Source organism: Catharus ustulatus, chromosome 1 (assembly GCF_009819885.2).
Source record: "Catharus ustulatus isolate bCatUst1 chromosome 1, bCatUst1.pri.v2, whole genome shotgun sequence".
NCBI lineage: Eukaryota > Metazoa > Chordata > Aves > Passeriformes > Turdidae > Catharus > Catharus ustulatus.
This window is the reverse complement of record NC_046221.1, coordinates 159,703,800-159,727,931: the sequence shown is the minus strand read 5'-3', so window position 1 is coordinate 159,727,931 and position 24,132 is coordinate 159,703,800. Positions and strand designations below refer to the sequence as shown.

Below are 24,132 nucleotides of genomic sequence, written 5' to 3'. Positions count from 1 at the left end.
GATATCACTTCAACAGCTGGCAAACTTGTTGGGGAGCATCTGCCTCCTATTACAGCTACTTTTCACTGAGGCAGATTGAATGTGGCATTTGAAAGGGCTCATTGCATACATGGAGATTTCTCTGGTCATTATGTGACAAAGGGATTATTTAAAGGCACAGCTTTTGCCTGTTTTCATCTAGGGCCTGGTACACTGTAGACGCTGTCAGAGACAAAAGCAAGAGACATTAAAAAATGGTCAGAAACAACATGGATAAAGAGGAGAACAATGAAGGAAATGTAGCAAAACCCTACATTTGTAGATATTTGCTACTAAGCTTCTAAAATACTTGAACTGAACTTTGTAGTTTTGAATGAAATACTTCATTTAACAGAGCATTCTACTCTGATGGATGTGTTAGATTGATGCAACTTTTAGAACCCTTTCAAAGTCAAACCTCTCATGTAGGTGATTAATTCTGGTTTTCCTTTCATTTGTTTTGATCAGAGATACTTTATTGATCAATTTGATAACTAAATCTAATGAAATGTCACCGTGTTTATATCATTTTAAATCTCACCATGTACAATATTAACATATAATTCTGTTCTCTTATCACTATACATGACTCAGTGACACCTTTGTGGAAAAATTAATAACTTGGATTTGGCCAGTAATCTTTCAAAATTATCATCTTATGCTGTTGTTTCTCAAGAATGGATTTTAAGAGATTCTTACTGAGTGGACTCAACCAGAAATGCCTTCAGAGGAAAGGTCTATAAATGGTTTCCTATCAGGTGATTATGTAGCTGTGGATAGGAAGCTGAAACCCCCTGCATCCCTCCTGCATTCTAGCAATAACATTGAAACTTTGGGTTAGGACATTTTTCTGACTCACAGTAACATCCTTTCCTATCCTAATTTGTTCTGGAAATTCCATCTTTATTTGAAGAGAGAAGAAAGAGCTCTCCAGATGTGCACGAAGACATACCAGCTGGAGGATCTGCAGAGCCTGGTGCCAGCACTCAGTCCCTTGGAGCTCGTAGGCTCATCTTGTGTTTGACCAGTGAACCTCAAGGGGATTAAGATTTCCAGTGAAATTTCCTAAACCTCTCAGGTTGTATCCCTGGTTTGCAGGAGGGATTGGAATATCTATTCAAGACCTCTGTGGAAAAACAGTTTTGTTCTATTGTCACTTGTTACTGCTTCCTTGTAGCTGTTTATCCAGTTGTTCTGTGGTCTTGCCACCAAGCATGCTAATGCCATTAATGGAAATGGATGAGAGAACTTCATTTGTTCCAGAGAGTTTTCCAGGCGAGGGCAGCCATAGTTAATTCTGGGTCAGTTCATGCAATACAATGTGAATGTAGATTACTGGCAGCGTTTGTCTGCGGCGCTCTATTGCCCAGCATGGGTTTTGTGCTTAGCTCTCTTCATTTGTTCTTTTGTTTGGATTTCAAGTGCATAAAAGATGGACTTTTTCACAAATTAATGCTGGAAAAGACAACCCACATAATAGAGTGGTTAACTCCCAGTGCTGTGTACTTGCTGAAATCACAAATGCTCTTGGGAACAGTTTCCATTATATATCACTGTTTGCTTTATATACTTTCCAAGCAACTCATGAGCTTCTCTCCACTGTCTTACTTCCAAGATATTTTTGGAAAAGCATAGCCTAAACTGGTGCTTGAGACCTGGAAGGTTCTGGAAAAAACTTCCCTGGCACTGAAAACTTCTACTTTTTTTGTTTAGAAAGATCAGGACAAAGTGGTCCTCTTTCCTTTCCTCTTTGCATAATGAGGATGGATATACAGCCCCTCTTGGTTTGGATGTAAGGATGGGGAGTTAGCACTGAGGGGCACATCCCACATGCATGGTTTGGAGCTGTGCTCATGCAAAAAGCAGCACTGATGTAGATGGCATCAGGAGGATTTATTTAGCACTGCCCTCCCAGGGCTGGGGTGGCAACCAGGATTCCTGGAAGTACACCCAGGCTGTGTACTAAGACTGCAAGGAAAATTTCCTTTTGATATGAGATGCCTTTCTTAGATCTGTTCAAATCTTCAAAAGTTTTGTTTTTTTTATCAAAAACCCCACAACACTAATTTCCAGCATGGCTAAGTTAAAAAGGAAAAAAAAAAGCCAGACCCCTAGGTAATGTAAATCCATGGATTTTTATAAAGTTAAAAGTCTGGTCTCAGCAGGTGATAGGGCTTGGCTTGGGAGGATTTTCTGTTCCTGTTTTGTAGGGTGAAACACAATGCAGTTCTTTACACTTCACATGTTAATTCACATGGCTTCAGAAGTAGACTAAGGAAGCCATAAAGTCTTTCCATACACTGAATTTTGAAGACTTTCACCTTTAGTTTTTCAACTCTCTCAACTTGCTGTACTTTACAACCTCATTTCATTTACTGGGCATTCTATTACTGTGTATCAAATGTACCCACATAATCTCAAAATACATAAACCATGGAAAGATTGTGCCAGAGAGGCCTGACGTGGAGGAAGAGAAATTAATAATTTCTCATCTCGGTTTCTATGTCCATGGGTCTCTAGAAGGTGGAGCAGCCACCACACTGTGTCTGCAGATGAGCTGATAGCTCTGGCTGGCCTCTGCTCAGAGCCTTGGGAAAATAATTCTTAGAAAAGGGACTTAATCAGCTGCCACACTACGCTGATTTGCACATAATTGTGTTTGTCTTTTAGAAGCCAGAGATAAAAGGACAGAATTTGACACCTGCTCATTGCTCATTTTCCCAGCAGCTCTCCGGGCTGGAGCACAGTTGCAGGGTTTGAGCGAGGAAAAAGGTTTTGCCACCCGGGTTGTCAGTGAAAAGGAGAAGGGTTTGCAGGAATGCTTTGCAGCACTTGACAGATGAAGCCCAAGGCATGGCTCGAAGTCTTGGCTATGGAAAGGATTTAATTTTTTACTCTGTCTAGCTGAACTCAGTGTTTCTTTTCTTCTCTTCCCTGCAATGTCATATTTGCAGTTCTATTTAAACAAAGTTTTTCATCCTCTGTGCACTCCCTTGTGCTGATATTTGAGGTCTCCTTTCCCTCAAAATCAGTGATGGGAAAGAAAGGATTTCTAGGCTCTTACATTAAGTCTTTTCTCAGAGAATTCTCCTTTAAGCAGCATTATTTTTATTTCAATTTACTTTTTCTTGTGGTTGGGTTTTCTTTTATCCCCTCTACACTCTTCCTGCATGTCCTGTAAATCCTCAGGCTTTACCTTTGGTTTAGTGTAAGAGTTGTTTCTGTAAGGAGCTGGTACCTCAATGAGCCAGCATGGGGATTTTGAAAACTTACAATTAAGATGTTTTTCTCTATCTTCTGGAAGTCACCTTCTCCTCTTAGTTCTTTTTGGTAGCTTATTAGTTCATTTCTACTTAATGAGAATTCCTTACTTCTCTTCCCAGGACAGGTTAACTCCTCCCTAAAATGTCTCAGTGTCCCCATGTGGAAAGCTGGTGCAGTGCTCACTTCCTTGCCCCATCAGATTTGAGATCTGAGACACATAAATAAAGAAATTTTAAATTTATTTAGGGTTAGTTTGTTGTTTTGGTTGTTTGGGTTTTTTTATTATTTAATTGTTTTTCTTCTCTAGCAGTGCCTTCTTCACATGCCAGGAAAACAGGTCTGTGTACTTCTAAGTGCCATAAATGTTCTGCCAAGCTCTTAGGAACATGAATATTGTGGTCCCTAGGAGCTTACAGTCTTTGTCCCTGAGTGCTTATAGTCCAGCATTTTTTATTTATATCTGTCTGTATAAATATAGATATAGATACAGGCACACACATATGAATATATACTTGTCTGTGTTGTATGCTATAAAGATAATAGATATGTTTAAAAAAAGGTGAGCAGGGAGGAGGAATAGGAAAAATAATATAACAGAGTAATAAAGGAAAAGTATTTTTGTGCACAGGTTGTAGCCCACAGGTAGCAGTGAGCACAATTTGGCACCTCTGCAGCAATCACCAGGTTTCTGTGGTTATTGCTGTGTGACCTCAGCCATGGGTTGCAGCTGGCACAGGAAAAGATGGGTCATGATGTGGGAATTTAGCCTGGGCTGAGATTTACTGCTCTATCTAGAAAGCTGGGAATGAGATCCATGCAAGGTGCCACGTGGACATGGCCAGGTCAGGGACCTATAGGATGAGATTTGGTGCAAGGGCTTCAGGGGAATAGAAAGTTTGGAGGTGTCAAAAGCAGAGATGAGGTGACTTTAATTTTTAAGACGTATAATCCAGTTAGATCTCAGAGGAGGGCTTGGCAGTGCAGGCAGAGCAAAAAGGTCAGTTTTGGAGAAGTTCTCTGGAAAGTGGCATCAGAATTTAATCACAGGCTGGAGGTGTGAGTCATGAGAGGATATCAAGTCAAAGTGGAAGCTGAGATTGGCAGGAAGGAGTCTGATTTTATTTCTGAAATTAAGACAGGTATGGGGAGAAAAGGACTTCATGAAAAATTCAGGAGCTCGGTTTTGAGCATGTTCAGTTTTAGAAGTTGTAAATTATTAACAGAAATATCTCTGAGAAAGGCCAAAAGTAGTTTGGTTTGATGACTCTAGGCTTAAAGATTTCTTGTTTTCTGTAAGCTTGATTGTTATTTGAGTGTTCATATCCAATCTAGCAAGGAAAAATATGGATTTGTGTCACAGAGGACGACTGGAAACTTCCATCTACACATATCTATTACTGCAGTTCTTTTGTGCATTCAAATTGGATTTTGAGACAGGTCATGATATAGAAGCAGGATGCAATCAGAATAAAGAAGTCATAGTAGGGTTTGAGATTTTCCAGTTTGAATCTGCCTGGATTATTGTCTCATGCCTTAATGCAAAAGTGGACTAGTCATACATAGGAAAAATGGGAAAAAATGAACACAATCCATTGGCAAGTGAAACAACTAAGAGCCATCAGACTGAAATAAGCTGTGACTGAAATTCAAAGAAACTTTATGAAGAATATGTTGATTTTAGTGGGCACCCTGCTTCTGAGCACCCCCAGTGTGTGGGCATTGGGCACAGGTAGTCTGGCCTTGCTTGAGATCCCTCATTTAGCTCAGCTCATTGCATTTCAGTCGTGGCTGGACTAAAGGAAGCCTGTGAGGCTCAGTGTCCTACTGCTCATGTTTGCACAGCCACTGAAATGTGGTAAATCATCTACCTGCCTGTTAATAGGGGGTTAAACATTATCTCGTACCAGGCTGTGGCTGATCTGCCAGGACACAGAAATTCTTACAGCCTGGACATCTCATGCAGTGTCTCATGGTTATTTTTTATGACAAGCATGGAAAATGAGTCACAGACCCACAATTTTTCTTCAAATAATCAGTATAACTTTTTTTTTCTTTTTTTTTTTTTTTTTTTTTGCACTGGTGACTCTGTAGAGAGATACTGGGCATGGAGATACTGCTGTCTCATCTCTCTTCTCACCTGCATTTGAGTTCCTTCTGCTTCAGACAGTTCCTCACAGATCTCTTCCTACAGGCCTCAAAAAAGATAATTATACTACACTACTATAGGATTGATTTAAAAAAACCCCTCCCTGTTAGGTGTTACCTCTGTAAGAATCCAGAGCATCACTCTGTGCTTGTTGAATGGGTAATGCAGAAAATAGTTTCCACTTGAAATTACAGAAAATCCATTAAAAAAATTTCCACTTCCATTTTGCCATATTCCATGAGATTTTGGGTAAGTGAGCTGTGTGACTGAGCTCACATATTTGACTTTGCCTGCATAGAATTGAGTACAGGAGCCTGGTTTTGTGTCTCTGCTCTTAAATAGGCATTACTTCTCTTGTGAGCAGTATAAGTTCATTGCCAACTCCATAGCAAATGTGCCCCAATCACCACCCTTATCACTGATTTCTAGAGCAGGTAACACTCCCTGGACTTGTACAATCCATCCAGTGTCTAGACTAAAACTGCTTTGAGGTTGAGACATACTCCCAAAACAGCACAAAGTGCTATAGACTCCTTTTTCAACATTAACTTTTGCAGCCACAAGTCAGAAACTCTGACAAAATTGGCATGAGGCTTTTCAAAATCTCTTCTGCAGAGGGAGAGGTTTGTCCAACATCCATCACTGCAGAATGGCAGAAAAAAGGAGAAAATTTAAAGTCTCATTAAGCAACCAGTGAAGACAGAGGTGATTTGCTTTCAGTAAACTGTTGGTTAATGTCATGGTGTGATTTTTAGGTTTGTCCTGTGCAGAGCCAGGAGTTGGACTCAATGATCCTTGTGTGTTCCCTTCTAATTCAGGGTATTCTGTGATTCAGTTCAGTTCCTGCAGAGGTTTTGCACAAAGCTGCCAATATACCAAAACCAGTGTTACATGATGCATTCTAACATGTTTTAGTTTTGTTTAAATGTATTACAGGGATTTTTTCCCTCTCCTTTTTTTTCCCCATGGGGCTGGATAAAAATGCTCTGAAAGTAGTCCTGACACAGAGAAGCTGTAGGAATGAAGTTTTCAATAACTTAAAATAACATGCAAATCCCAGGCTTGTGAAATTTCAAACACAAGCCACTCTGTATGCCAGCCTGACCTCCTGGCTGTGTAGCAGATAATAAAAAGAAATTTTGTCAAACCTGCTTGTGATGAACAGATAAAAAAGGGTTGGCCCACATTCATAAATGAGACTATTTAAGCAAGCTGGGGCCATGTAATGGATTATTTTTAAACAAGTCAAAAAGAGCTCAGGCTTACTGGAAAACACAGAGCTTTGAGCATCTTAACATTTTAGGGATCTGCCTTTGCATTTAGATTAGGACTGGACAGAAGCAGTATAAACTTTGAAGTGATTTTCACTTGATAGCAAATTGGGCAAAGCACCAAATCACAGGTTGTCTTGGCTGCCAGAGGATGAGACAAGCAGGTGCCATCCATGTGCCAGCAGTTTCTTAAGGAAGGAGAAATGTCTGTCATAAAAGGCATGTGTGAAGTAAAATAACTCCCACCAAAACCAGGGAGGTTAAATTGAACTGACACATTTCTGAAATAAATCTGTGGTTAATGTGCTTTCAGGTTTTAAGATCCCAAGCAGAAGCTGGAGGCAGTCAAACCCCAGAGCACGAGTGATGTTCATGCTTCCCTCCCCAGCCAGCCTGACCCTGTTACTGGGAGTTAATGGAATAAGGTTGTACAGCATTTAGATGTTCATAGCCAAGATCAAGTAGTGCTAAAACTGAATGCTGGTCACATGTCTTGGAGTTTAAAACTGGGCATTAACATTGCACTGATTTGGAGGAAATCTTACTCAGGGCAAATGACAAGGTTGAGGAATCCTTTTGCAAGAGATGCTGCAGCATCCTCAGCCCGTTGCCATCACAGAGTTAAGAACAGACACAAACTGGGAACAATTTGGCAAGAGTGATAATGGGACCAGTTGGGATCTGTTATCAGCATACTGGGCACTGCAAAAGAGTGATTAAATAGGAAGACACGGACAATTATCAAAGACTAATTGCTAATTGTTGCTAGAGCTATATTTTAAATGTGTTTTTCTTTTTAATTGCTTTTGGAGTGAATAAAGTGTCCTTAATTTAATTCTAAAATGTTTGGGAATGGGAAGTCTGCCAGGAACAGGGCAGCTCAGAGGTCTTGTGAAAGCAATTGCCTCTCTCCCCAGCCTATATTCATGTCCAGTTATCCCATCCTCTGCCAACTTTCCTGTTTTCTGGTTCATGCCCTGATGTTGGCTGAAGGTCTCTGGGTTGTTGGGACTTGCAGGAAGCTGCAATAGTTTGTTCATATCCTCTCCTGTATTTTTCATTCATCACTGTCCAAGGGCCTTGACCCAAAGAGGAGCTGAACTCTTCATGTCCACAGGGGGCTTGGAGCAGCAGGCTCCGAGTGCAAGGGCAGTTTTTAGGACAGGACTAGCAGTGGTTGACAAGGTGAGATATCTGTGTAGTTTGAACCTGTTACAACACAAACATCTGCAGACCTCTGTGCTCTGACTGCAGGGAAATTCAGCAGGGGCTGAATTTGCCTCACTGTTGTGTCAGTATGACAATGAATGGATGTGAGGATGTTATTCCAAATTAAGATGTTCAGGTTTGGTGCATGGAGCAGGTCCAAATCACAGACAGAAGGTTTAATGCAAGTAGCCAGGAGGGTGTTGTGTTATTAAATAACCATTCAGCATTTTCCTGATGAAAGTGACAGGGAACACAGTTCTGATATTCATAGAAATAGCTTTTGTATGAATGTATTCAGCTCTGAAAGTGCTGCAGGACTCATCATTGACAAATGAATGTAACCAAATCTGCCTCTCTGTGTGCAAATAATTTGAAGGAGCAGTTTGGAAAATGAAAGGAAACTGCTCTGCATTAGGGAGAACAAGTGCAAAAAGGGGAAGGAGAAACAGGGTCTAGGGTCATACTTTAGAGGAGACAGGAAAATCCAGGGATCCTGTTGTCTCAATAGAATGCCACATGTCACCTGTTCCTCTAAGCTGCCCCAAAAATCAGGCTGATAAATCTGTTCCTGACAGAGCCTGAGGGGAGGGATGGGAAACGTGCTTGTGTTTAGACAGGCAGGATCTGCTCTGTACCAAGAGTTTGCCTGTAGTACAGATGTTTTCCTACTTTCTGATCTTTTCTTGCACCTGCATAAAATGTAAGATCAGAAATAGAGAGAATTGATTAAACCTATTTCCAAATAAATGATTTCAAAAAGAATTCCCTTTTCATTGTTAAGTTCCTTGCAAAGTCCTCAACAAACACTCTTGTAAAAATGGTTAAGGGAAAAAAAAAAAAAGAAATACAGAGAAGTTGTTCCAGACACTGTGGCTGGCCCTTTCTGTGTTCTTTTAAGGCAATTAGAAGGAAAGCTGGCATAGGCAAACATTTTAATCAGCATTTTGGATTTTTTGAACACAAAATCCTGAATCATTCCATGAGACCTTCATTGCAGCAACTCACTGTGGGCTCTGGGTCTTTGGCTTTCCTCCATCAAAGTACCTGATGGACATTATCCAGAAATGTCAGTGATGCTGCTACTCCTGCCCTCTCCCCAGGCCATGGCTCTCCTGGTTCACAGACCAAGAAGAGTAAAATTAGTATTTTTTCATTAACAATTGCAATGGTTGATTGTCAGAGTACCCTAACTATAACAGCAAAGCTAGGCAATACTTGCTTTTCTGGTTTAGCTCTCTTTTACATTTTATGCGAGAGGTATTTACTCATCTGGGCATCTCATGCCTTGAGTCTTGTGGGCCAGCTTGTTTGTGCAAAGCCATTCCTCTGTGAGGTATTTGCTCAAAGTCCTGGGCCAAGTTCCCAGCTGCAGAGAATGGCAGAGACCAGTTTGTGTACATCAGCTGGGCATTCAACATCCAGTTTAAAGGGAAATATCCAATGGAAATTTCTCCATCCCTCCCCTGTACAGATGAGCAAAACCACCCTGCCTTTCTCTGCAGCCTCTTTTTTAAAATCAGCTCAAAAATTAGTGGGGAGAGAAAACATTGCTGGAATATACATTTCCAGTGGGATTAAATGTATGTGGTTTTTCAAAATTAAACTTTGACAGTGGCAAAGAGGAACTTGGATGTGAAAATACAATTAGCCATGACTCTGTACTCTTAATATACCGGGGGACCAATGAGTTGTGAGTTCTTGCATGGGAACTTAACAAAGTGGCAAGAACAACTTACCATGCGTTAATATGAGCAGAGTAAATAATACAAAATGTTATTAATGTTTGGTATTCATTTCCAAGTGACTCCTTTGGGTGATGTAGACAGAAGTGCACCTGGCAGGTGATGGTAAATTATGTTTTCTTTGTGGACTTGTCATTGTCTTCCTGTTAATAACATTTATTCCTTTTTCTTGAGAGTTCTGAGGTCCTGAAAGAAAGACATTATAAGAATGCTGATGTATTATTTTCACATAATGGTCTCTCACAGACTTCTGTGGTGTCAATAAGCATCACCCAAGCTGGGCCATGAATTAGTGTTTCCATCTTAAAGATTAATTCATGGAGATCCTAAAAGGCTTGGCAAAGGCTGTCAATGAAAAAGCAAGGCTTTCCAATCACCCTTCTCAGACGTTTGTGGCAGCCTCATCCTCTGCCTTCCAAAATGTGTTGGACAACATTTTCTCCTGTGATACAACAATCACTTAGGGAAGGTCCTAGAGGGAAAAGAGGATGGCCCTGTGCCTGTCCATTAATGTGTGGCAGAGACAATGTCTGTCCTTTTTTCATGGCTGTCAGGCATTGCAGGGTAATTTTGGCACCCAAGGATGCCAAACACAGTGGGCACTGTAGGTAAATGAACAGAAAAAGGGGTGGGGAGGACAGCATTCTGTTGGCTTATTGCATTACTTCAAAAATGATTTCACTTTTAATTAGAAGGAGCTAGGGAGACTGCTAGATCTTTATGCTTATTTTTTTTTCCCCTTCTGTCATCAAGATTTTTCTGCTGCCACTTTTAAAATGCAATTTATATATACAGTTGGAATTAAACTTGGTCCTTCTAATTTTCTGAAGTGCTGTTTTCTCTCGTGTCTGAATCTTTGTAGGATGGAGATGCAGCCACGACTGATTTCTGTGCTAGTGACTGCATCTTCTGATTCAGAGCTCCTGTGCTCCGAAGCCAATAATGATTCACTCTCACAGCAGTGGTGTGAGCAGTCTCAGCTTTTATATGCCATCTGTGTGAGTGAGCTGAATCTGCAGAAACGGGACCCTGTGCACATGGCTTTTCCTCTGCTCACGGATGAAAATATTAAAGCAAATCCGTATGGTCCGTGAGATGTTTTCTGTGTCAGGAAGGAGTAAAGCTGCCTGTCAAGCCAAGCTGTTCTCTCTGATGAAAGGGGGCTGTTTTTAAACACTCCTTTCCTTAGTATCCATGTGTGCTTTTCTCATCTGACATCTCATTGAGATCATTGGCTCCAGTTCTGCAGGGGGGAAGTGTGTTCTGGGAAGGAAGGAGATTATCTCTCAATATGTACACAAACACGTGCACACACACACACACATACTCTTAATCTAAAATTGAATTTTTTTTAATATATTTTTTTTAGGAATGCGAAAAAAATTAATCTGGTTGAGCCAGACTTAATTGCTTCCCTTTTGTTTGGATTTTCTATTTCTCATGAAGATATTAGAAAGCAGTGCTCTGAGCTATTATTAGATTCTAAGGTAGAGATAGAGGGCAAAGGGTTCATTTACAATTCCTACAGCAGACCATTGAAGCTAAAAGGCAACTGATGAGCAGCTTGAAAATATAGATTCATCCACTGAGCTTAGAGAGTATTTCCAAACGTTTGTGCTGGTCTGGGGATCTAACCCTTTGTGCAGCTGTAAAACCCACTGGATAGAGGAAGCAGAAAACAAGTGGGTGTTTTTATGGGATTTATTTGGTTTTTTTTGGTTAATGAAGAGAGTCACCTTGCAGGGAGAAGGTTGAAAACATGGACTGATATAAAGTAATGAATTGATATAAATGCACTACTTTTGAAAGAAGCAACTGGACTTCAGCTCTGTGCCAGGAGACTGGGAAGCATAAAGGTTATCCACAGACACATATTCTTTGTGTTTTGAGGAACTCAAGTCAGTTAATCCCTGATAATGGGAAACCCATTATAACCACTGCTTCACCTCCCTGATCTTGGGGCAATACTGCAAGAAGCAAATTGATCATGTTGGGCAGGACAGCCCATGGCATTAGAGTGTGCTGTTGCAGAAGAAATCCGATACCAAAAAGGTTTTCTAGCCCTTGCCTAAAATGCAGTGGCAATTATCACTTCCTTTCAGAGAGCCACAGGGATGGGCAGGGACCTCTGGAAATTGTGTGGTCCTATCCCTGTTCAAGCAGGGCCCCCTGAAGTCCCTTGCCATGGACCATGTCCAGATGGCTTTTGAGGATCTCCAGGGATGGAGACTCCACAACCTCCCTGGGCAGCCTGTGCCAGTGCTGGGTCACCTTCACAGCACAGAAATTATTTCCTGGTGGTCAGAGGGAAGCTCCTGTGTTTCAGTGTGTGCAGATTGCTTCTGATCCTGCCACTGGGCAGTACTGGCTCAGAGAGCCTGGCTCAGTCCTCTTTGCACCCTCCCTCCCTCCAGGTGTTCATCTACACTGCTGAGATCCCCTGGAGTCTTCCCCAGCCTGAGCAGTCCCAGTTCTCACATCCTGTCCTCATGGAAGAGATGCTCCAGCCCCTTAATCCTCTTCATGACCCTGTGGTGGAGCCTCTCAGTGTGTCCATGTCTCCCTTGTAATGAGGAGCCCAGAACTGGATACAGCAACGGTGTTCTAATTGTCAAAAAAAAAAAAAAAAAAAAGAAAGGAAATTTTGGAACAGTGGCTGTTCCAACTGGGACACCAACACTGGTTTTGGATAGCTTCAGCTGGAACACTGAAGGGTTTTTTGGTGCTCTTTTTGCCAAACCTCTTTTATCTGATGCTGCTGCATTTGGGCAGCTTTGGTCAAGGAGGAGTTTTCATCTGGGTACCTCAGCTTTATTGGGCTGACCTCTGGAATTTCTGTTCCTTTCTGAACTCTTTTCTTCTTTGGCAGTAGCTTTAGTTTATTTTTTTTCATCCAGTGGCTGCGTTGAGGCTTGTTCAGTTTGCCAGGCTAAAGAGCATCACAAGAACATGCATCACTTTGTACTCTTTGTCTCAGGCAACAAAACAAAACTGAGTTAAAAAAATCACTTTGGTGTAATTTTTTTTTTCCTGTGAAAACTCCTGAAGCATAAAAATAGTGTCTTTCTTTGAAGAGGAGCTATTACTAATGTAAATCCAATGCAGAGGAATAATATGATGTATGTCAAAAGGCAAGCAACCGAGGAAGAGCTGGAGTGATGGAAATGCCTCGTGGGCATAAGAGATTGTGGGGATAGGTATTCACACAAAGGAAGCTTTCTTACATGTGCCCAGGGCTTTCTCTTATCTCTGGACATGAACCCATAGTGAAATAGAAATGTTCCTGTGTTAATAGTGCTTTGGAGATAACCCTCATCTGAAAAATACAGTAATACTGCACAACTGGGAACCCTTTCAGAGCAGGGAATTGGACTGGCAATTTCATAGTGTGTTGGTAATGAAACATTTTGGTTCTGTATAAGCAAATGGGCAAGGTTAATGGACACATTACTCTGGCTGTCATTGTCCCAGCAGTAACCAATTTAGAGGCTTTATATTTTCTGCTGTCCCAGTAAGGGAAAGAAAAGTAGAAAATTAAAAATAGAAATCCCAGAGTGATTTAAAGTGCAAAGAGTGAACAAGCTTATTGTACTCCAGCATAATTTTAAAATCCCTCTTTTCCTTATGATCTGGATTTTAATATATTTATTACATTGAAAGTTCTGCCACTGTCTGTCCTGCTCCAAAAGTTCACTTCCATACAGAAGGATTTATTCTGGCTGTAACCCATGAACATGGGCCTCCAGCCCTGGATCTCTGGCTGCTGTTTGTATTGATGGTTCCTGTTTGTATTTCCTTTCACCTCATGCTGTTGATTTGCAGAACCATGAGAAATGGTCTGTGCCTTTGGCCTTCAAGGGAGGAGGTTAAAAAAATAGCTTCTGGTGTATAGATCATAACTGAGTTTTTTTCACAGTTCTTTCAACAGCTGTGGACAGATATCAGGCCCACAGGAGCTGGTTTTTCTCGAGTAGGTGCCCTGCATAACAGCACAACATTGGCTTTTCTTTCCCAAAATTACCTGTCCCACACTCCTGGTTTCATTAAGGTTACTTTTTTCTTGTTGAGTCTCCTGTCAAGATTGATGCAGCTTCTGAAGCAGGTCCAGCCTAACGAGGACTCCTCTCCTTGATTTGCAGACATCCTGGTCGATGGCAAGGTCTGTGACTGCGACGCCGTGGTGACCTGCCAGGTGGGGGACCCTGTCCCCTTGCAGGTGAAGCTGACCAACTGGAGCAAGCACAGCGTGGGACCCTTTGCTCTGACCATGATGCCCTACCAGGATTACCAGAATGGGGTGCACAACTATGACCTGCAGGATGCCATCACCTTTGTGGGGTCCAACACCTTCTACATCGACACCGTGAGTTGTTTTATCACAAGGGTCAGGATTTTGAACAACATTTTGAAAGGGGCTTCATTATCTTATTGTGCATTTTAAAGCAGATTAATTTTTGGAAAGCCCCATGATTATGGCAGCTGCTGCTAACAGTGCTGCTGCAATGCTCTCTATGCCATGGTTTAAGACTGCAATTTCCTACCATGTAAACCAGTAGTAAATTATCAGAGGCAGCAACCTCTGGTCACTGCAGATCTAGCTGAATGTGAGCAGGTAACCCTAGATTGAATGTTCAATAGCAGGTTGCCAGTCCCTTGAGTCACCCAGCACAGCCTGCAGTAATAGATTTTAAATAACTTTTCTTTTTTTCTTTAGTCCATAAGAAACATTCCCCAGGCTGAGCCGAGGAACTCAGCAAATCAGTTTTAGTCAGGTCCTGAGGAAACACAACAGACTGCAAAAAGAAAATGCTAAGCATTAATGGCCAATCTGATGAGCTGGTTCATTTCCTGGATGCTTAGCATACTGTTATAAAACCATAAAGAAATGCTTAAAATGAGGCAAATAAAAAAAAATTTTAAACAATTGAGATTATGATTTTTCTCTCAATTTCTCTAAAAAATTCAAGTCTAGGAGATTTTCACTTCTGAGGCAAGAGTCTGAAAATACAGATAATGCTACTCTTTCCCACATCCTTTCCTCCCAAAAATACAACAAAATACCTGGATTGAAAATTTGCAGGCAATGTTGCAGAGTGGAATGAGCAGCATTTCTGGTAACTCATGAAATAAACATGAAGAAGGGGGTGAATATTTGGGATAGTGCTTAGGACTTTTGTTTACCAGGGATGGCTTTCTTTGACTTTGTTTCTGACAATGTGGAGTTTTTAATCAGAGTGGTGGTGTTTGGATGCCCAGCTGCCAAAGGGCCTGACCCTCCAGGCTAATGAGGGAAAAGGGAGATGTCAGTGTGATGTATTCTTAGCTTCTGATTGAGTCTCCTACGGGGCAGGAAGTCAGGAGGTCACATCTCTGGTGCCTGCCCAGGCAGCCTTCTCATATGTTACAGTCCCTGCTTTTGCCCCATTGCTCAGTATTTTGACATTTCTCCTGTAAACACAATCCCCAGCAAGTTAAAAATAGAATTGTTTTCTGCTGCTTGTCCTCCTCCCCATGCAAAAAGGTGAAATGAGTAAAATGTTGACTCTTAGACACGTGGTTCATTCACAGTGTGCAGAGCTGACACCACACAGGCTCCCAGGGAAAGTGCTTGGTCATGTTTCTTTGGGGCACAGAGCCCTGATTGTGGAAGAAAATCCTTCATGTCCTCCATAGGCCCTTTCTTACCTCATAACTAGTTTAGAAAGTAGATTTCAGAAAGTTCCACCTGTTTGAGGGGGATGAGCATTTGATGCTTCAGGGAAGAACTACCATGCTCAGAATTGTGTTTATGCCCCGAGTTTGGCCAAAAGTCAGACAGATGCTGGTTAAAAAACAAAGCTCATGGCTGGGTGAGATGAAAGACAACCAGAGTTTCTCTTTTTTCTAAGCAAAACTTGAGATTCCCTGCTGGTTTTAACTCAGTGTTGCTGTGTGGAAGCTGTTAATAACATCCCCATCATTTTTGTAACCTTAGGTCATGGGCACTTGACTATTTTTCTTGTTTAGTGGAGGTGGCTTGAGGTGCTGCCCTTTCCCAGCTGCTTGTGAAAGAAGCTCCCCTCTCCCCCAGCAAGCCCATCACTTGTTTTGTGCAAAGTTGTCAAGTTTAGCAAAAACTCCATTGGTCAGCAGTTTGAGTTAATTGGGCTGACTTCCCACTGACACTGGCACAGGGATGCTGACATGATTTATTGCAGGGCTGAGCTGGGTGGGAGGAAGGATGGAATCAGGTCTGGCTTGGTGTCCCACTGGTGCATGGTCAAGAATGAGTGGGAGCATCAGGTATTGCAGCAAGGGCAGATACTCCTCACACCCTGAAAATTCACTCTGTTGTCATGCAGAAACTTCATTATTGATACAAAAAAGCACCAACAGATCCCTCTGCCTTCCTAAATGTTAGTTTCATATTAAGTCCCATGCTCAAAAGTTCAGCCTTATTTTTGATTCCAGACTAAAAGGTCTCCAAGCAGTTTCTGCTGCTGCCTGAAGACAGGGGATTTATACAGGAATTTTCAGGATGCACATGCTGCTTTACAGTGTGAATATAAATTGTTAAAAGGGTAAAGTCACCAATTTTTGTATTTCCCTTTCTTGTGGCTTGAAGTCCTAGTTAGAAGATTTATCTTGGAAGTAATGTAGTGATGCTTATTCACCTCTTTGTGCTTTTACCTCAAGTCGATGCAGCAGCCTGGGTTTGTGTCACAAAGTCTGCTGGGATGTGCCACTTCAAAAAGCAATGTCTTTTCTGGAACATTTTAAAGGATATTGAGTTATTTCCATGTATTTTAAATTAAGTGAAATCTGTATTTTTAAGCACAACTTCTAATTTGGCTAACCTTACTTTTCTCTGTATTTGACAGAAAAAGTGAATTTCTCCATTATGATTTAAATATTTTACATTTTTTTGTTCAGTGGAACAACATGGTTAACATGGTGGAACCTACCCATTAAAATACAGTGGATTGATTTATTTTTTAATCTTGCTTCACAACATAAAGTTTATCTTTTGCCCTAATATTATTTTTTTTGTGCCTACCAATGTTTTTTGTTGCATAAATAGTTGATCATACAGAGTTGCTTTTTGCCAAATTAAAACAAAAAAAAATTGTTTTCTGTGGAGAATCCTGTAACTCCCAGCAATTCATCCTCTCTTGTTGTCCCTGCTTGTGCCATTACTTATTCTCAAGCAGGAATTTTCCTGTGTGTGTTATCACACACAAGCTCAAGCCGTTGGTAGTGGGAGATGAGAAGAAATTCATTAGTAGATGGTCATTTTGAATCAGCTCAGAAGCCATGGTGAACATTTGCTCACTTCTGGCAGGTCCTCTGTGGCCCATCTGGAACAAATTATTTTTCTTGGCACTGCTTTATTCACACTGTAAACTCTTTGGGGCAGTGAGCAGTAGCTGGCACCAGCCTTAATCTCCAACTGAGCTCCCTAAGTACTACAGCAGTATAAATAAGTAGTAATTAGTTCTAAGCAATCACAGTCCCACATGGTAGCCTAAATCAGGGAAGAATTAGGATGGAGCTAGAAACTTAATTTTTCTTCTATCTTGATGGAACAAAGGAGTAATGTGGACTATTTTCCTTGATTTTCGATCATTATTTTCTGAGGTATGAGCTCTCATCTCTGTTTCCATGAATGGTGGAATTTGAATAAAACCTGTTTTAACTCTGCCCTGACTCAGGAATGTCAGCATCCTGATGAATGATTCAGCACACATCCAGGCACATACCTGGGCAGTGGCACTAGCAGAGCTGTGTGCTGCTGGGCTGAAGGACAGCGTGAGCTGGGTCTGGGTCAGACTCCAGTCGTGTTCTCGTGGTGTAGCTGGGTCATGCACAGCTCTGGGGTGTTGTGTCCTGCCAGGCACAGAGGTGACCACCTGGGCAAGCCACAGCTTATGCAGTTTAGGGAAAATTTTGCCTCATTCTGCACTTGGTCAGGTGGATCCTTGTGTTGAGCAGCTGGCTTGGATGTGGACATCCACTTTGCAGGGTGGATGCAGTTCCAGGCTGGGGCACCCATGAATCAATGAAGATGTGGCCTGCAGCAGGTAGAACCTGGCTTATGAACACAGGGCTGCCCAAAAGTAGATGTTTACCATCATACAGGGGCTGTGGGTATCCTACCAGCCACCAGATGCTGCCAGAAATCCTGTAAGACATCCTGGGCATCTTCCCAGTCCTGTGCAGATGTCTCAGTGCCTTAGGCCATCCCATTACCTGTGTTTAGGCAGTTCTGTTCTGGCTCTGGGGAGACCATTCTGTGCTTGCTCCACTGTCTGCACTAGTTATCCTCCTTCCTAAATGTAGGTTTAACCTCAAAATGAGTCCTGTACTGGTGTAGCAGCTGGGCTGGATGTGCCCCTCTGCTGACCTGACTGCTGCAGATGAAGGTCTGATCTTTTGGGGAATGTTTGCAGGCAGCCCCACTGGAGATGCAGCCTTACTTTCCAAAGTTGGTTTTGAAGGAAACATCTTGTAACTTCTGCAGAGCCACCTGCACTTAAGCAAGGCAAAGGCTTCAAGCTCATTTTGCTTCCCTGTTTCTTCTCCAAACCACAAGTGTTGTTACAGTGGTGCTGGCACGACAGATGTGGGTAGAGCCCAAACCATGAATGTGATGTCTGGTGCTGTTGCTGATGAGCCTGAAGTCACCTTCCTCCTTGCCAAGGGCTCTGAGCTGTTACAGATATTCCTTCATGGTGCAGCAAGATTGGGAAAAATGGACCAGGAGCCTGGGGAAGCTGAGGGTCCTGAGGAGGCTTGGTTTGCTGTTTGCCTGCACCCACTGCTGCCTCTGCCCTCCTCTGCATGGAAGTTCACATCAGCTCCAGCAACCAGGCAGGCAGCCCTGGGAGAAGGGGAAGGGAGCAAGAGGGGACATGGCTCCATGTTGTTGTGTGTGCCAGAGGGCAAGGACCTGTACCCAGCCAGGAGAGGGGATGCCAGGGATGGCTCAGGGAACAGCTGTGGCTGCTCTGATCACTGAGGTGGGTGACATGATGCTGATACAAGTCTCCTGTAGGTCAGCAGAAGTGCTCAGCACCAAAACCAAAGGGAGCCTGGGCTCTCCAGCTCTGAGGATGTGGCAGCTTGGGAACAGACAGGCCCTTGTAACAGGAGCTGCAATTTGGAGTCACAGAAGCACAGAATGGTTTGGGCTGGAAGGGAACCTAAAGTTCATCTCATTCCAAGCCCCCTGCCATGGCCAAGAAACACCTTCCACTATCCCAGGTTGCTCCAAGCCCCACCCAGCCTGGCCTTGAACAATTCCAGGGATGGGGCATTCAGCCTGTGCCAGGGCCTCAGCACCCTCACAGTAAAGAATTTTTTCCATATAAGTACCTTAAATTTCTCCTCTTTCAATCTGATCCCCATAGTCTTTGTCCTATCACTACAGATCCTGATGGAGATTTTCCAGCTTCTCTGTAGCTCCCTCAAATACTGGAAGGTGCTGTGAGGTCTCCACTCAACCTTCTCCAGGCTGAACAACCCCAACTTTCTCAGCCTGTCTTCACAGAAAAGCTGCTCCAGTACCTTTAGCAGCTTCATGGACCCTCTCTGGACTTTTTCCAGCTTAGGGAGGTTCAACAAAGCAGACTGATATCCCTGGGGACTATACAGGATGCATAGCTCTAGGCATCTCCTGGCTAAAGAACCCAACAGTGAAAGTCCAAAAAATAACCAACCAACCAAACAACAACAACAAAAACCTAGAACAGGAAAAAATGGAAACAGCTTATTCCCCTCACTTCTGAAAGCTACAGAGAATCTGCCTCATGGAAGGTGGTGGCTGGAGGTTTTTAGCTCTCTGGAATATTGAGTTCCCTGCACCCCTGAAATCTTCTGTGATCATTTACCTTCCCCCTCTTTCCCACTGTGGCCTTCTCATTATCCCTGTTCTGGTCTTCCCAAGCAGTGGCAAGTTATCCTTCAGCAAAGGCTGTCCATGAGCACTTTCCCAGTTCACACCCTGTTGTTCATGTCCCAGTTTACCATATGATGAATTTTTTTGTAGTGGGGGACAGTCCTTATCACCTGTCTCAGAGCCTCAGCCTTTATTGGGATTTTTCTGCTGGGATGAAGCTACCTTTTCACAATTTTTGGAAAAATTCCATCCAGTGGAATGGTTTTGTGTTGATTTGGTGTTTTGCATTTGCTGTAACTTTAACTCAGTTCTAGGCATCCTGAAACTGGATTTAACATCTTGTGGAAGCAGATACTAATTCAAACATTATCACATGCTGAGCAGTGGTGGGAGTGTTAAAGTTAGAAATTACTGAAGTGTCTTGCTGAAATGATGGACTGGGATATATTATTTGTTGTGAAGATATGGACTGTAGATGGATTTGTGATGCAGGAAGATACATAAATGTAGAAACAGTGTGAACTCTGTATATTTAATTTGGACAAGTAAAATCAGGATGGGTACTGTTTCTGGGAAGTTTCTTGCTAAACTTCATTATTTCAGTGATGGTGACCTAAGTTCCTGATTAGAATTTGCAGTCAGATTGTGTCTCAGTAATGAGTGAGAATGAACTGAGTTATTGCTAAGCTGTTAAATGGTGTTTAACCATGTATTTAACATTAAGTCAGAGACATAATTTAGAACTTTCATAGGGATGTTGGTTAATGCAGTCTAAGGAGAGGTTTAGGGTGATCTCTACTTTAAACAAATTCTGTTTTGGAATCAGTGACTCCTAAAGGTTCATACTCTGAGCTGTGGCACAGATTTACTGCATGAGTGAATAACAGGATTAATTTTTTAATGTACCAGTTTTACTAGAATAGGGACAAGATGTTTACTCATTTTTTGTATGAAAGCATTCTGTGAATCTGGAGTACTCTGAGACCCTGTGAAGTAGCTACTGGATTGCAAACTGCAATTAATTTGCTTTGTTGATGGTTCATTTGTACTGATTTTTGCATTCTCTTCACCAGGTAAAGCCAACCAAAGACTCTGTGTACTTTGGAGCACTTCTCTTCCTCTACACGGGCGATTTCTACCTGAATATCAAATTCCACGAAGACAACTGCAGCAGGGAGCTGCCTCTGTCCTGGCTCTGCCTGCCCAGTGTCCACATCCGTGCTACAGAGCCTGTGGCCCCAGCCAGGCTGTAAATGCACCGTGTGCTGCTTGGTTAACACAGCACACAGCAAAGCTTGGCACATCCTCTGCTCGACCCCTCGTTTCTGTCCAACCCCAGGACACAGTCTCTGCTTTGGAGGAACAGCTGAACACTTTCTGAATTGGCTGATAGTCATTTAGACAGCTGCTTTAGCTAATTTCAGAGGGAGAGAGAGACAGATTATAACTATTCTGAAGTTTTCCTCTGTTTCCAGAAAGCTTTTGAAACTATATGCATTATACTTCAATACACTCCATTGATATCAGTGGTTTGAAAGAGTCTTGAGGGCTGAATTTTGCCCTGTGTTTGAAGGTCTTAAATCCTATTTGAATAATCCTGTTTGATCATTTTTCAATGAGATTTGTGTATGTGTATGAAATTCCTCCTGGCTTATGCTGGACCCATGGCATGTTCCCTTGGGGTATAGATCTCTGTTAGATTTGTTCACTGGCTTGCTCTTGTTCGTTTGTTTGCTGAGAATTTGGTGTCTTTGGTAGTAAATGGCAGTAGTGGTGCTTTTTAGTGTGTTACTGAAAGTAAGAATAGCCTCCAGTTATTCCCTCCCTCCCCTGAGCCCAGTGCCACTTGCTCCTGGTAAAGTCACTGCCTTTGGTTTGGCAGATCTGTGAACTAGAAAGGAGAGAGGGTGAGGAAGAGCAAAAGAGTTTCGTCCTTGAGAGAAAAAATAACCCAACTTTTGGGCTGCCTAAGGCTTGCCTGTGAATTTAGACTTCACAGTTCTGTTTTACACAGTCATAGTCACTTGAAATATTTGCAGACTATTAAAGATCCACCAGAATTAATCAGATGATCACCTTTTCGTGAATTTTTGCAAACTCTTCTCAACAGATTTTTCATGCTAATATACTGCTTTTTAAATGTGTCTGGGGTTTTTTTTCCTCTTTATGTTTTTATTTTCTTTAAAGTTTGGGGTTTTTTTTTAAGTTTAATTATTAGGCAATTAAGGCCATGGAATTCCTGAGTGTGAAAGTAGTTGTTGAATGTACTGATAATTTAGCCTATTTTTCAGAATAATGTTTTTGTATAGTGAGACATGTTTTTACCCTATGTAAAGCAGGGAGATGTCTTAGCTGTATGATTAATACATTATTTCATGGAGCATATGTTTAAAACTATCTCAGTCTTTTCTTAAACACATAGTTAAATTTGGTGGTAGTATGCTTTGGGGGTGGATACACCAAGATGTGGCAGGGACACTCCAGATAGCTCTACATGATTTAAATCCCCATGCACAACCTCTTTGGAGATTCCTTGTTTCTTTAGAATTCATGCAAGGATGGGCCCCCACTGAATGGCTGGCCTGACCCTTCCTGCTCAGTTCTGGCTCTCTGCATCTTCCCCAGGGGTATTTTAGATGTGACTGGTGTTTTCCATAGGAAAGACAGTTCTAAAACCTCTCTTCATTGCATGCTTGCAAATGACTGTTCATCCTAAATATATTCCTAACCTGAGGGAGCTATGGCTGTGGCATGGTAGCTGTATTTCCAGTGTATGCAGGGTATTATCTCTAAAAACCTGTGTTGTGGCAATGTTATCAATGTTTGTGCTTGAGCTGTGGCTCTGTACTCAGCCTTGAATGTGGAAGCTTTCAGTCTTGATCTGATGAAAATCTGAGCCCTGCTGAAGATTTATTTGCACTGATTCACTGCTCTGTCAGGTGCCAGGGAGGTGCAGTAACAAAACTGCTCCTTAGACTGGCTCTGGGCTTGAGACAGCCCTGGAAAAAGGATCCAACAGCTGGGCTGGGCTGTTTTCCTGTGTCAGTGGAGCTTGGCTGACCAGATTGTGCCAGATGAGGCTGAATTCTCTATCCCTGGATAGGCAATACACAGAAATATAAGATCCAAGGAGAGCAGGAACTAAACCAGTACATCTTCTCTGTAAAAGCTTGGTTTTGACATGAATGTCTGTACCATGTTGCACAACACTGTTGCAGCAAAGTCCAAATTGGGTTTTTATTCAGTGTTCCCAGAAGAAAATCTGCAGATTCTGGGAATACAGCTAAGGCTTTATAAGGAGCACACTGCATTTGAAATAAAATTATCGTAAAGTAGATGCTGTTGCAGTGAGGATCCTTCAATTTACCCAGCTAAGGAATTATTCTCTAATTAATTTTTGACAGCATTATCTGAAAAGAGAGGGTCTTGTTCTGTGGAGCCTGTCCTGGGATGTAACATTCCTGTGCCTTTTAGTTATAAAGGATCCTGATGTACAGCCCCCTGATGCTGTTGGAATTGGGACAGGTTTTATTGCAGGCTGCATATTTTCTAGGTATCCAATATGCCATTATAAATCTGCCATATGTGCACATAAATATAAGTTCTTACATGTGAGCTGACCCTTAAAGGTCTCTCTGTTTGTTATACAACAGACTGCTCTGTCCCTTGTCAACTTGGATGCTTAGTTGCTTTTGGCATTTATGATATCTTCCCCAATTTTCTCACACTTCTACTTGTCTTGGTGAGAGAGATGAAACACAAGAATTCTTTCCTTCTGGGGATCATTTTGAACTTGTCCAGAAGGAAGATTTTAAGTGTTAGTGTAATTTGGAGAAGGGTTGAGGGAAAGGTGCTTAATATCACTGGGTTTGCTGTCAGAATTGGTCCTTGTACTGCTTGAAAGAAAGATGATACTTGTCTTATCTTCTTATCTGCTTTCCTTTCTTGGTACTGAAAACTTTTTTTTCTTTTTTTGAAACACCCAGCAATTATTTTGAACATGATGAACTGAACTGTTCATTGTAAATCTGATACAAACCAGTGGTTGCAATAAATTATTCCTAATTTAAATGTCCATTGCTGAGAGCAGATGTTGATTCCATATATGAATGCACTGGAGAAGCATAAGTTATGTAACTTTACCTGAATAAATACTTATGTCTCGTTATTTACACCTCTGCCAGTCTCTTTAGTCTGTGCCTCTTGGTTGTGTTCTTGTGGGGTGTTGCTGATAATAATGCATGTCTCTTGATTCTGTGTCTCTGAAAGAATGTGTTGGACCCAGGAACTGAAATTTCAGCTTCACTCAAACTTTCTCTGCCTAGGTGAGCTCAGAGGTGGTGAACCCTGTCTGCTGCACAGTGTGGCTCCTGTGTCAGTGTCTATTCACTGTCAGCTGAGGGGAGAGAGGCACTCAGGAAAGGCAACAAATGGCCAGGAGTTGTGTCCAGAGGGATGTGGTTGGATATTAGGAAAAGGTTCTTCCCCCAGAGGTGGCTGGGTGCTGGAACAGCTCCCCAAGGCAGGGATCACAGCCCAGAGCCTGACAGAGCTCAAGGAGTGTTTGAACAATGCTCCCAGGCACCTGGTGGGACTCTTGGGGAT

General features: G+C 42.1%; 1 protein-coding gene across 7 annotated transcripts in view; it reads left to right on the top strand.

Moving 5' to 3' along the window:
• TRAPPC9 (trafficking protein particle complex subunit 9) overlaps window positions 1–23,695 on the top strand; it is a 439,395-nt gene extending 415,700 nt beyond the window's left edge. For all 7 annotated transcript variants that reach the window (XM_033069168.2, XM_033069193.2, XM_033069144.2 and 4 more), the window contains 2 exons: window positions 13,790–14,013; window positions 20,601–23,695. In XM_033069168.2, the coding sequence (XP_032925059.1) occupies window positions 13,790–14,013; window positions 20,601–20,780 (404 nt within the window). In that variant the 3' untranslated portion in view covers window positions 20,781–23,695. The remainder of the gene's footprint in view (window positions 1–13,789; window positions 14,014–20,600) is intronic.
• The last annotated feature ends 437 nt before the right edge of the window (window positions 23,696–24,132 follow it).